Raw genomic sequence first — 15,511 nt, 5'->3', positions numbered from 1 at the left:
TGGGCAGGAGTTACCTAGAGTAGGTGGAGCAGGACTGGGGAGTGTTCCAAGAAAACAACACACACAAAGATTCTGTAAGAAAAGGGTAAACCCTAACAAGGTCAGTGCTGCTGGAGGAGAGGGGAGAGCACACTCCCGGTAAGGCTGCTGGAGAGGGAGTCTCTATACCTTAAAGAATCTAGGTTCTTATCCCAACAGGGAATGCCATTAAAGGATAGCATAATGATCAGACTTTCATTTGCAAAGATCTCTTGAGCTTCAGTGTAGATTAGAAAATCAACTGGAAAGCAAGAAGAGTGGAGCGGCTCTCCCAACAGATCAAGCTGGAGAGGACAGTAAATTTAACTAAGGTGGTAGGAGAGAAGCGGGCAGAATGAAGACGTTTACAACGAACCAAAATGCTAGTAAAATCTGTTTGATTAGAGACCCAGGATCACACTTAAATATTTTATCTGATCACTGGATGGATGGAGTGACTTAACTGAGTTTGGAAAGACTGAAGGAGACCAGGTGTATGGAAGGAAGTTCACAAACTGATAGAAACTTTGGAGCTTGAGGTGCCTTTAAAACACCCAGAGCGCTCAGAGATTTATGTACTTGTAGATAGAGCTGGCTGCCAAGAGCATGGCTGAAACTTTGGAAAGCACACGATATGAGATTTTCATAGCACCACGACTAACTGCTCTTACTTCTGTGAAAGAGAAATGTTGCTGCCCTATCAGTAAACAAAGGATGTTGCAGCCATCAAGCCACCACATTGCAGCCTCCCCAGGTGAGCCCTGGGGGAAAGCAGGATGTAAACACGATGCCCCGCATCAAGCAGTCAGCTGCTGCAGCCTCCCCCGACGGTGCACCCTGAGGAGACTCAGGATGAGAAAGCACAGGACACTGGCCCCAGGTAGCTGAGGTGCCATGTCAAAGGAATGATTTCAGTGAGCCCAGGCTCTTGCATCTTCCCATACATAGAAAAGCACTAAATTCCTTAGCTTGAGATGTCTGGTTTTCTTTAATTAACAGTAATCTTTTGATGTTCTGACCACCTGGTCTTCGTTGATTACATCCTGTTGTCATCAGTCTCCCCGCACCCCCGCCCCGCCCCCCCTCTTCAGAGCAGTCCCTCAGAGTGACTTGAGAGTCCTATCACCCGGGCTTGAAGTCCTCAGAAAGTCCGCCAAATTAAACATAATTCTCAACGTGCAGGTTGTGCATTTTTTCCCGTCAACACTTCTCTTATCTTGTCCCCACCACCAATGTCTGTCAAAAACAGCCTCAGTGGCTCAGAGTAAAACATCCAACTTAATTTTTACACATTCATCCTTAAACCGTTAAAGAAAAACCTCACTTGGTACCACAATACATTCATTCAATGTGAAATATTTACAACCAGGGAAAACATATGTGGGCAACTCCAGAACAAAAGAACACAGGATATGTGTATGTGTATACAGATATATTTTGATCTGTAAATGGACACAAAACTCTCTAACATAACTGTGATCAAGATTTGTAATCTTTTTTCTCCAAAAAGGGGCAAGAGTTTTTAATGAAGTGACATTTTACTGTTGCTTTTCTTTCTCCACAGGTGATTTTTTATGCATCTCTTTAGTAAACAGTTCTGTTCAACTCCGCTACAATCTTGGTGACAGAACTATCGTTCTAGAAACTCTCCAAAAAGTAACTATTAATAGAAGTACTTGGCATGTGATTAAAGCAGGAAGAGATGGTGCAGAAAGCTACCTGGCTTTGGATGGGATAAATGTAACAGAAAAAGCCAACGCTAAAATGAGCTCCCTGGACACAAATACCGAGTTCTATATTGGAGGAGTGTCATCCTTAAATCTTGTAAATCCCATGGCAACAGGGAAAGAACCTGTAGGTTTTCAAGGCTGTGTCCGAGAAGTTATTATAAATAATCAAGAATTACAATTAACCGAATTAGGAGCAAAAGGTGGTTCAAATGTAGGTGACTGTGATGGGACAGCCTGTGGGTACAATGTGTGCAAAAACAGGGGTGAATGTATAGTAAATGGCACAACTTTTTCTTGCAGCTGCTTACCCCATTGGGCAGGAAATACATGTGACCAGTCTGTGTACTGTTTGAATCATCTTTGCCTCCACCAATCTCTATGTATACCTGACCAATCATTTTCTTACAGTTGTTTGTGTACTTTGGGTTGGGTGGGAAGGTATTGTGAAAACAACACTTCATTTTCAACTGCAAAATTTACGGGTAATTCTTACATTAAATACACTGATCCAGATTACAGAATGAGAAATCTTCAGTTCACTACTATATCCTTAAATTTCAGTACTACTGAAACAGAAGGTTTAATCGTATGGATAGGAAAAGCTCAAAATGAAGAAAATGATTTTCTGGCAATTGGTCTCCATAATCAGACCCTGAAAATAGCAGTTAACTTAGGAGAAAGCATCTCTGTACCTATGATTTATAGCAATGGTACATTCTGTTGCAATAAATGGCACCATTTAATTATAATTCAAAATCAGACTCTTATTAAGGCCTACCTAGATGACAATCTAATTCTCTCTGAGGATACTGATCCACACAAAAAGTTTGTTGCTCTAAACTATGATGGTATTTGTTATCTAGGGGGCTTTGAATATGGCCGAAAGGTAAATATTGTTACTCAAGAGATTTTTAAAAGAAATTTTGTTGGCAAAATTAAAGATGTATTTTTTCAGGATTCAAAAAAAATCGAGTTAATTAAATCAGAAGGATACAATGTTTATAATGGTGATGAACAAGACTAGGTTAACAAACTAGCAATTTAAATATATAAAATATATATATAAATATAGTTGATAGTTATTTCTTTGGCATACTGTTTACTGGAAATCAACTGTTTACTATTTCCTGAAATAGTCTAAATGTTAACCCTTCTTTTTTCTTATAAGCTTATAAAATATAGCTGAAGAAAAGATTTTGGTCATTTTTCCTACATCCAATTTATCTGAGTCCTGAGTTTTCACTCCATTAGTTCATTTAGTGTTTATTCATCTGTGAACTGTTTTTTAAATAAAATTTAGGTGAAAATGAATTAGTGATACATACAAAGAAACATAAGAAAAAGGCAAAAGTATTAACCAAAGGAAAAATTAAAATTATTAACAAAGGAAATATCATAGTCTATTACATGGCTCAGCTATGAACAGTTATATGGTTGAAATAATGTGAAATCTGAATACAGACTTAAACCAAAAATCATTGAATGAATGTGGGGAGGCAGAGATGGGGGAAAGGAGAGTTAGCTGGTGAAAGTTAAATCCTTGTCTTCCACAGTAAGTTATCAATAGATATTATAGTTGTTTTTTTAACTTAAAAAGATAGCATATACATGTCACTCACAAATATCCTAAGAAATGTCTAAAAGAATTGGATGAGGTTATCTCGAATGAATGTGGGGAGGCAGAGATGGGGGAAAGGAGAGTTAGCTGGTGAAAGTTAAATCCTTGTCTTCCACAGTAAGTTATCAATAGATATTATAGTTGTTTTTTTAACTTAAAAAGATAGCATATACATGTCACTCACAAATATCCTAAGAAATGTCTAAAAGAATTGGATGAGGTTATCTCCGGAGAGCAGTGCAGACACTGCTGGGTTTTGTTTAGAGTTAGCTGGTGAAAGTTAAATCCTTGTCTTCCACAGTAAGTTATCAATAGATATTATAGTTGTTTTTTTAACTTAAAAAGATAGCATATACATGTCACTCACAAATATCCTAAGAAATGTCTAAAAGAATTGGATGAGGTTATCTCGAATGAATGTGGGGAGGCAGAGATGGGGGAAAGGAGAGTTAGCTGGTGAAAGTTAAATCCTTGTCTTCCACAGTAAGTTATCAATAGATATTATAGTTGTTTTTTTAACTTAAAAAGATAGCATATACATGTCACTCACAAATATCCTAAGAAATGTCTAAAAGAATTGGATGAGGTTATCTCCGGAGAGCAGTGCAGACACTGCTGGGTTTTGTTTACGTAGGATTTATGTAGAAATGTTGTAGAATTTCTTGACTTGTTAAACCATGTACTTATATAACTGATCAAATTTTAAAATTAAACTGCATTTATATTTAACCATTCAAGTCTACAGGTCTCCAAATTGAGCATAAAACAGGTTCTGAATAATGTTATTGAAAATTATTGTCCTGATAATATCTGTGCCATTAAAAGCATAACTTGAGAAAGTACATTTTGCCCAAACACCAGTTACTGGTGTAACTGTGAAGAGCACACCCTCCCACCGTTCAGACTGGGAGACAGTCATTGCTGCTGTTGTTACTTAACATTTTCACAGTTTGGTATTTATGACAATTTTGCCACCAGGAAAGCAACTGACAACACATGACCGACATAAAGCTCTAACAGGTAGAACAGGACCGTGTGGAGGAAAAAATCTTGGTAATAGGAGCATGTAAAGTTGAAAAGGAAAAATCTATAATTATCTATTAAATGGAGAAAAGACTTTACACATAGGATTGATGCACAGTTTAACTTGCCAATGCTATTAATAATCAAAATCTGCCTGTACAGATTCCAGTCTATACAAAGCAGCTAGATGAACAGTTTATCATTGCAGAACTTCACAGATTTTTTTTTTTTTGACTTATTTTTGCCACTCCATTGCAATCAGAAAGCTACAGTCTTGCAAAGCCCCAAAACCAAAGTTAAGAACTTTGGCATTATTCGATGGGACACAAAGTGTCCCCAGACATACTATTCCTATCAACATTAGAAAGTGTGTGAGCAAAATATAATGTAAGGTAGAACTGCAGAATGTCTATGCATCAATTCAAAGGTTTTGTTTTTTAATAGAAACTACACAAGACAACTCCATCCAACCTATGCTGAGAAACTGTGACCTAAATTTGCTTTGGTCCATACCATTCCATTTAACTTTGGAGTTGAGATCATAATGTTCTAAAAAAATTCCTTTTGATAGCTGACTTTTAAAGATACATATTTTATGCAAAAAGGCAAGAAGCTGTTTTAGGAAGGCTACAAAAGCTTCAAGGAAACTTTGCCTATAACACACACCCATCACATTTGGCCACATCTCCTCATAATACAGTGTGCCTTTCTTTAAAGCAGCACTTCCCAAAGTAGAGTCGAAGGACCCGAGGGCCCCTAGATATTTTCAGGGGATCCAGACAGATTCTTCCTTTCCCAACGACAAATCTGTGTGAAGCCAGATCCTCATGTATTTCAAACAAAATGACATACTGCCAAACATTAAATGCAGAAGCAAATAAGAGAATCCAGCTGTGTCTTAAGTCAGACACTGGAGACGTACAAACATGAAAAAGACCACTCTCTTAACTAAATTGACTTAGCTTGGAAGTTATTTTACATAAAATCTTATTAACATATAATGGGATTACTGTCAAACAAGTATTTTTACAATTTAAAAAATTGTAATTTCTAATACGCTAAATAAGGATAGACACAATCCAAAAAAAAACAAAAGCTCTTTAGAGGTCTCAGTAATTGTTAACAGTGAAAAGGGGTCTTGAAACTAGTTAAGTTTGAGAATTGTTGCTTTAAAGCTGCTTCTCACAGCTGTAGTCTTACATTCAGATGTGACCACTGGCCTTTCTACACCACACTGCAAGCTCCAAGAGGTTGGAGGATTAGGTATTGCTCACCACTGAATTCTAAGAACCTAGCACATGCCTGAAGAATAGGCACAAAAGAACTGAACATTGCTACCTAGAGATTCTCCTGTAAGTCAGAATGACTTGGTTAAAATATTTTTTCACCTTAAAATCCAAAATTTCATGTGGTAAGTTATCAACATTTGTTTTTGCTATCCTAGTGATGATGGCATTGAAGATTTCCTATGTGATATGCTTTTCCATCACAAAATAATTGCTAAGGACCTTTCAGATCATTTTACTATAACGTCATGATGCTTCTGAAACAAAGTGTTGAATGTAAACACGAGAACATTTTTTAAAGTAAGCTGAAATACCTTAGCCAAGAAATAGAAATATTTACCTATAAAACACTGAACTCATTTTTTTAAGACACTTCTAGCTATTGACCTAATATTTGTGTTTCAACTCACCCATTCATGTACCCTCTTGCTCTATACATGAATTAAAATTCTTTATGAAACAGAAGCCAAAGAATCAGGGTGTTTGGCACCTTCGTAAGAGCAGTAACCAATTTTATTCATGATTTGCCTTGGGAGACAAAAGTCAAGTGTTGACTATGTGAACTGCCTTTTGTGGTCATTACTAAGTGGCAACCTGACCATTGTTTTAGAGGGATCTGAGGAGGTGGGAATAATGCAACCAGTATGTTCGAACATTTAAACTATTTGCTTTAATAACATCCTGTTCACTAGCAAGCTCTCACAATGCACTTAAACTTGATTTGTACACAGCCGCTATTAAACAAACTGAGAACAGCTGTATGCAAATTCACCAGCTGACAAGTAGTTTTATGTTATCGCACATACATAAACACGTTAATAATATCCAAGTGGCTTAACTTGTCACTCCATTTTCCTTTTGTTGGTATTATTTTTCTTAACTTTTAAACATTTACTATGGCTTTAGATGTTTTGTAACTCCAAAAAACTTGTAACTAGGATTTGGTTCACCTACAATTTAAGCTGCAAGTAGCAAGTTAAGAGCTATGGTAAATAATGACCCTCAAAGCTGTACATCTCACTCCCTGGAAACTAAATATGCTAGGTTACACAGGAAAAGGGGAATTAAGGTCACAGATGGAATTTAGGTTGCTAATCAGTGGACCTTAAAATAAGATGATCCTGGATTATCTCTGTGGGTCCACTGTGCTCACAAGGGTCCTTAGAAGTGGAAGAAGAAATCAGAAGGGAGGGTCAGACGGCAGACTCAGCCCCATGTTGCTGACTCTGAAGATGGAGGAAGGGGCCATGAGGCACAGAAGGTGGGTGGCCTCCAGAAGATGGAAAATGCACAGAAATGGGCTCTTCCCAGAGCCTCCAGAAAAGGAACGCACCCTCTGACAACACTGAGATCCCCATCAGACTTTGATCCACAGAAGCGTAAGATAAATCTGTGTGATTTCAAGCCACTAAATTTGTAATAATTTGTTACAGCAGCAATAGAAAACTAATAAAAGAGGACTGGAGAATTAGGATTTGAAATGAATATAAACTTTGCGAATCTGTACAGGGGAACCCAGACTTCTGGTTATGTCTTTTTGCTCACTCTGAGGAACGGGTGGCCCAGTGGCGTTTCAGACAGGTTGGCGAGATGGTGAGAAAAAGGGCTGTGAAAGGTGTGCGTAATCATCAGGCTTCTGTCCCTCTCCCATTCTCCATTCTCAGAGCACAACCTCCACACATTCAGACTTTGGAGAAAAGCAGAACTGAGCTAGGATTCCAGCTCTGACAACAGCAGTCTAACCTTGGATGAGTCTTCCAACTTTTCTAAGTCCCAGCTGCCTCAGCTCTAAGGTAAGTCGTCACCTTGCAGGCTGACCGAGGTTCACATGAAGCGCTCAACATGAGGTCTGACATACGGAGCTTTCATGGAGGCTTTCTTACCAACACAAGGATTACAAGGGGCAGACGGGATAAGTACTGAGACATCCTGGTACGTTTTACTTAACAGGTGTGTATAAACTGTCTTAAGATGGTTCTAAATTTTTGAAAACATCAAACTGTCTTTAAAGAGCAAGCTTTTCTTAAAACAGGAGAAACTAAAAGATGAACTTCATATAACTACTAGTTTGTGTAAGGATGGTTGGTAGGTGAAACTGAAAGAATGAGAATGGCTTTGGAGCTACTACTACTCATTTGAGAACTTTTCTCTTTTTCTCTTTCTTTCCTCAGAAGTTAAAAGCCTCAATATACTCAGTATGTCCATACCTACTCCCCACATTTCAGTCCCAGGGGTTAGAAGACCTGGTTCCAGCATTTAGCAGCCCTGTAATACCAGATGGTCCTTACTAACAGAGGCCGTGATTCTACGAGATATGAAGAAAGAATTTTAAATTTCCCAACAATATGTATAAAAAACTACTGGCTAAGAGGTAATCAAAAACTGACTTAAAGGCTTTCTTCAGTTGGTTAATCCATTCTTCTTGTACCTTGCAAAAGAAATCTGGTGTCTCATCAACCCCGCGACCAGATAGATCAGTGAAAGCAGATTTACTGACATACATACAGTTGACCCTCCATATCTGTGGGTTCTACATCCTTGAATTCAACCACCAGATAGGAGAAAAGAATTTCAGAAAGTTCCAAAAAGCAAAACTTGAATTTACTATGCACAGGCAACTATTTACATCGCATTTGCATCACATTTACAACTATTTACATAGCATTTACATTGTATTAGGTTTATAAAATTGTAAGTAATCTCGAGATGATTTAAAGCATACAAGAGAATGTGCGTAGGCTATATGCAAATACTGTGCCCTTTTATATAAGGGACTTTGACCATCCGCGGATTTTGGTACAGGTGGGGGGTTCCTGGAACCAGTTCCCCAAGGATACCAAGGGATTACTGTATTTGCAATAAAAAAGCTAATTTTTATTTTGGTTTGGGGACTTTTTTTGGTAAAACCTTGAGAACAATTTCTTCATAATGGTGCAAAAGCTGACTGACCTCAGGTCTTTTTGTTGGCAGACTGACTTGTTTTCTAACAAGTCAGCTTGCAAAAGAAAAGCAGAGCAAATTTTAAAAAAAACTTTATTTGAATACAAGTCCTCTGTTTTAGAACATATATGATGATAAATTTCAGAGGCTATGGATGACAAAAAAAAAAGAGGGGGTCTCAAGTTGCTGCAAGTTAGACAAAATAGTTTGGTTTTGAATTTCCACTCATTTTCTCTCCAGTAAAAACAGCAAGGCTGATTCAGTTTCAAAACCCATTTTTAACTCTAATCTGTAGACTTTTTAGGAAAACAAACTATCTTCTTAATTTTGTGAAGTCATGTATATTTTTCTTCATTAATACAGGTAAGTTAAAATACTGGCTTTTCTTTCCCTCCTTTTGGTCTCAAGTGTTAGTATCATTTGGTAGCCACTGCTTTAAATTATAGCAATCAATACAGTATATGTAGTTAAGGGTGTAAATAAATTTAGGTTTGGATTAACAATAGCCTCCCTGTGCTTTCAAGAAAAAACGAGCACATGACACTGTAGTTATTTACCCCCCAAACAAATTACAGTTAATTACACGTCTTACAGGAAGATTCACAATACGTTTCTCTTAAATAAAATTTCTGTGGTCTTACAATGATTAGTCAGTGTACCAAATTTTGACGCTGTACCAGTTTTCAGAAACATACCTACAAAGTGGGTTATAGCTGCACAGTTTTTCAGTGGTAGTTTTAGATTCTAGCCTCTTCAGAACTACACGATTTATCTCAATAGCCTATAATCTAAGATAAAGAAATCGTTTTTCTCCTCATCTTAGCCTGTATGCTCTTGGCTGAGTGAGAGAAGAACAATGTCTAAAGGTACTTAATAAAGCCTCAAAGAAGAAATCCTTTTACTACTGAATTTCAAATCACACACACAAAATAGGTGAGAAATTCTTTTATCATATTTAGAATCAAAATATCCCTTAAAATATTTACATTTTACAGTAAAAAGGATAGCAAAACACAAGATCATGTACAAGCTTAAGTATTCAAGTTTCTGAAGAGCCAAAAAGGAAAAGGAAAACAATGGACTACCACAAAGCTGTAGTACGGTAACAAACGCCATCAATGAGTGCAGACTAAAGCAATAAATGTACTCCTTGGGTTTCTGATTCTTGGTCAAAAACTGCTCGACTAAATGATTAATATAATCCAATTACCAAGTTGCTTGGCTTTTTGTTGCTCCTCTACAGTTTCTTTAAAAACAGTGCAATTTAAAACAAACTTACAGAGTACACGTTACTCTCAAATTAGTCATTATATAAAGGACATTCACTAGAGGCAGTAAATATATTCCATAATTAACCATATTTACCAATTAAGGAATAAAACTAAAATTTCTAAGCCTTTATTGCATATTAATAAAACAAATCTTTGAATATACAGCAATGTAAAACTTTTAAAAATATTAAATTCCTATAACTAGGGCAGTTGGTATGAAGAAGGGGTGATGGGCACCGGCCCAGAGCACTCTGCACCAACACACAGAATTCACTGGTCTGCAAACCACCAATATGACAACTGCAGAAGACGGCGCGACCCTAGCAGGCAGGCGTACGCAGCTGGGAAGACACCACACCTAATGGCTGAGCGAGCGCGCGCCAGCACAGCCCGCTGCCTTACCTTTTGCCTTTGGCCCTGTCCGTGTGGTCCCTGTCTTTGTGGTGCCTGTCTCGGTCCTTCTCTCCTGCCCGGTGCCTGCCCTTCTCCCGCTCTCTGTCCTTCTCCTGGTCTTCGCCCTTTGCTTTGTCTGCCTTCCTGTCCACGGCCCTGCCCTCCCTGCTGGCCCTTCCATCCGCCGCCCGCTCCCCGTGGGACAGCCGCGCCCTCTCTTTCTCCCTATAGCCCTCCTCCCTGCTTTTCCGGTCTCTGTCCTTGTCCTGGGCCCTGTCTCTGCGCCTGTGCCTTTCAGACTCCGGCTCCCACCCCTTCTCATGGCACTCTCTTTTCAGGTGGTGTGAATCACTGTAAAACCTCTGGCGTTCCCCTTTACCCCTGTTAAATGGCTTATCCAGCTGCTGCTGGTCTGGCCTACCCCAAGGGTCACTATGGCGCCTTTCTGGCCTCCGAATGTCTTTAATCTGGTAAAAATTCTGTGGGCCTAGATACCTTGACGCTTGTGAAAGGGGACCCATCATACGTTGCGGTTGGCCTGTCAGATGAACAACAGGTGGCCAGGGAACCATGGGATTCTGAGCAAAGCCAAAGCCTGGAGGGGGAAGTAACGGGGGTGGCAAATGTGGCGGAAACCCAAACATGCTTTGTGGAGGGAAGTTTGGAGGCCCTGGAAATGGAAATCCAGGCGGGCTGCACTTGAGATGCGGAAGGTTGGGCTGCTGTGGCCTTATGGGTGAAAAGTTTGCACCCGTTCTGGGGCCAGCACTTCTGGAAGTGAAGCTGATGCTTTTGGCGGGAAATTCAGTTTGACATGTGTTTCCAACCTCAAAATGAGGTGTTGCTGCTACTGACCCTCTTCGAAATGGGTGCACAGTTTCAATACTTTGCGTTAAAATCTCCTCCTGTGAGGGTTTTGCTTGTTCCGTTGGAGAGGTGTGTATGTTTTCTACTGATGGCGAGTTCTGTTCAACCCCGGAATCATCACTCTGCTGAACACATGAGTTTTTCTCTACAGAAGGCAACTTTTCCTCAACACTGCTTTGTTCGGTTAAGTGCTCCTTGTGCGACAGGCCAGGCAGGGGCTGCTTCTCTCCATTCCGGCAGCTATCTCCGTCCCTGTTTTCTGGAGCAGACGCCTGCTGACTTCGCCCTGCTGCTTGCCTAGGGTCCCTTTTCAGGTTGATAAACTGGGGGGCCCGTGTCGTATTAGCAGCAAGGTTTTCACTGCAACTCACGTTACCATCTAGGTTTCCTTTTCCTACATTAGACCTGCAGGGAGAACTACTATTTGAAGTCCAATTATCTTGCAAGTTATTCTCTTGATCTTGTAGCAGCTGTCTTTTTAACGCTCTCTCTTTACTCTCCACAGTCTCCTCTTGTTTTGACTGCATCGATAAATTTGTTAGGAATGCTTCCGTAGAAACATCCGGTGGTTTACCTCTGAGACTAAGACTTGTCAAAGGCCCAGAAGAAACAGAAGAGGCCCCCATTCCGGATGCCTCTTCTCCTACTGAACTACCTGCCGATTCTGAAGGCTTATCTCCTTTAACCTTCACTTCCTTGGCTTCACCATCAGTTGCTTCCACTGTATCTACCTTCTCTGCTTTCAGGTTGGCTTGCTCATTTATAAATGGAATTTCTTTAAGAGTGTTTTGTTCTGTCCCTGACTGAGCCTGTTCATATGCTTGACCAGTAGTGCCCAAAAGGCTCTGAAGGATATCATCCACAGGAAGAGGTTTATTTGCCAAATCCAGAGTAGAAGGTTGATTTTCCCAGCCAATCAAGACCCCAGGAAGGAATCTTAAAGGTTTTGGTGGCTCCTGTTTGGTGACTTCCACTAAAGGTTCAATGACTGTTGGAAGGTCTTCCTGAAGAGTTTGCTGAGGCTTATTTCTTTGCTTGTGCAACACAGTTGTAAAAGAATTAAAAAAGTCATTTTCTTCTGCTGCTGCTTCCTCTGTGGAAACTTCCACCTTACTCTTTTTATCAGGCGGCAATGTTACTGGTACACTTTCAGGCATCTCGGCTGTGTGACTGGCACTGGCACTGTGCTGCCGCTTCAGTTTTTGACGAATAATTAAGCCCAACAATAGATTAGGTCTGTGCAGTTCAAGGCCTGTACAAAATCAAAAACATCAATTAATAGTCATTGTCAATCATTACAATAAAGAGTAAAATTTTGCATCTAGCTTATTACAGCCTCCTCAGTGAGTGCCTGTCCCTGTCACGGCAGATCTAAAGGGCTGGGCCCCAAGAAGGAAAGCAGAGTCAGTTTTCCTGCTCCGGCCCTGCCTCTCACCTCACTTCATTCATATTCTATTATTAAACGATTACCTACCAGGTCCATCAAAGGGCACAAGAGGGTGTGGGATTTTATCCGTGGCACCCAGAGGGATTAGGTACATGTCTTTAACCTGCTTCATGTTGTTAGCGGCCACTCCATAGCGCTTCCTGCTACTGAAGTATGCAAACAGCAAAGTGTAAGAAATTTGATCTTCTTCAGTCACAGGTGTGAAGCGAACCACACAAATTTCCTATTCAAGCAAATAACAAATGGTTGTTTAAAACAATAACCTTAACAACAGCCTGGTTTTAAATACCATTCTCAATTAGTAATAATCTGTTGAATTTTATGACTGTTACCGAGTAACATGGCTTACAACTTAATTGCAGATATGAATACTAAAAGGAAACAACTCTTAGGAAAAGATCCTGGCTGATCCACTGGTGGATTTGTTTTATCTGAAACTTTCCCATAGAAACTGAGTCCCAAGGTAATTAATTTGTGCAAGGTGACACACCTGTCAGTGGCAGAGAAAATATTTAGAGCCAGGTCTCCTGATATTTACACTGTGTCATTTCCAATGTTGTAACTTCTACAGAGGGCTGCCTATATTCTCAGCACACTGCAAATTAACAGCAGCCACCACCAGCGTCCCACCACGTACACACACACACACACACACACACACACACAGAAACGCACAAATCCACGGATAATCCAAGTTAGAGGGACTGAATCTAGGAATAAAGGGGGCTGGGTGAAAGACCTCAAATACACACAACCATAAATTCTGTAAAATCATTTGGTTTACTGAGGAACTTATTTGCTTGCCTCTGGGTTCTTGGCTTTGTTTCAGATAGAAAAGACAGTCCCAATTTGGTGTTAATTTGGTAGTGTGAAAAATGGATGCTTCTTCATGAAAAATGAAATGGGGAGAGCCAGATCTACTGCAAAGCCTAAACTGATGCAAGATCCTAGAGAAGACACATGAATGAGCTGAACTATGGCTCTACCTCTTCTAAGAGGTCATCCAGAGTGTCCTCCTTTGGGGCCAACAACTCCAGATGCAAGCACACTGTGCAGTACCAGAAGGGCAGATCAAGAGCATTCCCAAAACATCCAAGAGTTAATACCTCCCAATACTTTCCTATGACTTTTGCTATCATGAGAAAGTGAAAGCAAGTAAATGCAGTAACTTTTTTTATACTGCTTCAAAGTTTTATTTGTATTCTAATACAGTATCAGTTTAAATTCTAAAATCTATATTGGAAAAACTATTATTTTCAGCTGAAGATTATCCATATGGATTATTACTAATCTTACTAAAGACTTCTGATCATAAAAGATAAAAAAGTTAAAGTTCATTTATTCAAGATTTATTTTTTGAATGTCTATAATATGCTGGGTATTATCATCCTTGGAGGGAAAAATGACTTCTTCTACTGATTAAATATTCCTGTGTAGTTATGTTCTTTGAGTTAAAGAAATGATAGAAGATATAGAGAGAGAAAAGAAAAAGAGAGATATTGCTATAGAGGCTACTAATTATCTCCCAGTATCCATCCTCCTCATTTGCTCCTATTACAAAGAGAACCCTTAACTTTTAGTTGGGCACATGGCCATCCAATAGAGATCACACTTCCCAGCCTCCTTAGTAGCCATATGAGGTTTATGAGTAAGCTCTTGCCAATGGAAGTTAGAAGAAGTGAAAAGATAACTGCAAGTTCCAGGTCTTGCTTTTAAAACAACTGGACAGACATTCTTTTTTTCCCACTTGGTGCTGGTAAGTCAGCTTTGACCCTGCTTGAATGATAAGGCCAACAGTCTTGAAAACAGCAAAATAACAAAACAGAGGAGCCTCATCCCTGCTTAATCTAACGACCTAAAGCCCTGAACTACTGACCTACCTAACATAACAAGAAAATAAACAACTATATTCCATAAATATATTTTAGGGTCTCTTTGTCCCAACAGCTTAGCCTATGCCCCAAATAAAACAAATGTCTATAATCAAAGCAAGGCAAAATTCCAGGATGAAATCTCAATACTTACTCTAAAACATTCCTTTCAAAACAATGACAGAAATCACTGAGAGAGCATACCACGAAAGGAATGCTGGGCTTTGAGCTCTAGCAAATGGCTATAGTTCAGCTTTGTCAGGCATGTTATGTAGATTTAGTACTTGTACTGGCTCCCTCCCCAGGGGACCTTGCACAAGAACTCTCAGTGGTTTACTTTTCAAATATTATCTCATATTGGTAGAGTGAAAGAAGTTCTCCTCACCTTGGTTCCTGAGGCTTTAATTTTTTCCACATAATCCCAAACTGTCTGAGGTGATATTCTACCACCGACTTGAATACTATCTGGTAGATCCTGTGGTAACGACATGAAGGTGATCAATGTATACAGATTATATTTATTATAATGTCTATACTTCATACAAACTTAGCTCTAAGACTAATTTGAAACAGTGATAAACAAGTTTAAGTAAGATTATAAAATGCATCAGAGAACATAAGAAAGTAACGGAAGAGCAATTAGGCTTTACCTCAAATGTCAACTCCAAATGACTGAGATGGATGCCCAAAATACAGTTAAGAAAGAATCTGAGGTCAAGAAAAAGAAGCAGTGCAAGCATCCCACTTTGACAATCCAGGAAGAGTACAACAGATTTCAGAATATTAGGGGACACTGTTTTACCCCTTCACCTCCCTCTCCTTTTTTTTGGTGGTATTGAGTTTGGGGTATGCCTTTATCACTAACAGCTGGATTTCAGAAGTTATCAAGCTTAATTATAGAGTATATTTTTGCACAGAAGAGAATAACATTGTAATAATGCAAGGCTCATTTTTTTTGTTGTTGTTTTTGTTTTTTTTTTTTTTTTTTTTTTTTGTGGTATGCGGGCCTCCCTCTGCTGTGGCCTCTCCCGTTGCGGAGCACAGGCT

At 39.3% G+C, this 15,511-nt stretch overlaps 2 protein-coding genes across 12 annotated transcripts in view; one reads left to right on the top strand and one right to left on the bottom strand.

The window, feature by feature from the left end:
* EYS (eyes shut homolog) overlaps window positions 1–2,772 on the top strand; it is a 1,767,714-nt gene extending 1,764,942 nt beyond the window's left edge. For both annotated transcript variants that reach the window (XM_024133056.1, XM_024133057.1), the window contains one exon: window positions 1,583–2,772. In XM_024133056.1, coding sequence (XP_023988824.1) covers window positions 1,583–2,772 — 1,190 coding nt within the window. The remainder of the gene's footprint in view (window positions 1–1,582) is intronic.
* Window positions 2,773–8,146: 5,374 nt separating this feature from the next.
* PHF3 (PHD finger protein 3) overlaps window positions 8,147–15,511 on the bottom strand; it is a 114,852-nt gene continuing 107,487 nt past the window's right edge. For 4 of the 10 annotated variants that reach the window (XM_055087643.1, XM_055087642.1, XM_055087641.1 and 1 more), the window contains exons 11-13: window positions 14,850–14,939; window positions 12,621–12,816; window positions 8,147–12,398 (exon numbers count right to left, since the gene is read on the bottom strand). In XM_055087643.1, the coding sequence (XP_054943618.1) occupies window positions 10,285–12,398; window positions 12,621–12,816; window positions 14,850–14,939 (2,400 nt within the window). In that variant the 3' untranslated portion in view covers window positions 8,147–10,284. The remainder of the gene's footprint in view (window positions 12,399–12,620; window positions 12,817–14,849; window positions 14,940–15,511) is intronic. The other 6 variants (XM_024132946.3, XM_028494683.2, XM_028494681.2 and 3 more) reach the window with 4 other exon arrangements.

This window comes from Physeter macrocephalus, chromosome 10 (genome assembly GCF_002837175.3).
Source record: "Physeter macrocephalus isolate SW-GA chromosome 10, ASM283717v5, whole genome shotgun sequence".
Lineage (NCBI taxonomy): Eukaryota > Metazoa > Chordata > Mammalia > Artiodactyla > Physeteridae > Physeter > Physeter macrocephalus.
The sequence above is the reverse complement of the archived record's forward strand: the minus strand, read 5'-3'. Positions and strand labels throughout refer to the sequence as shown.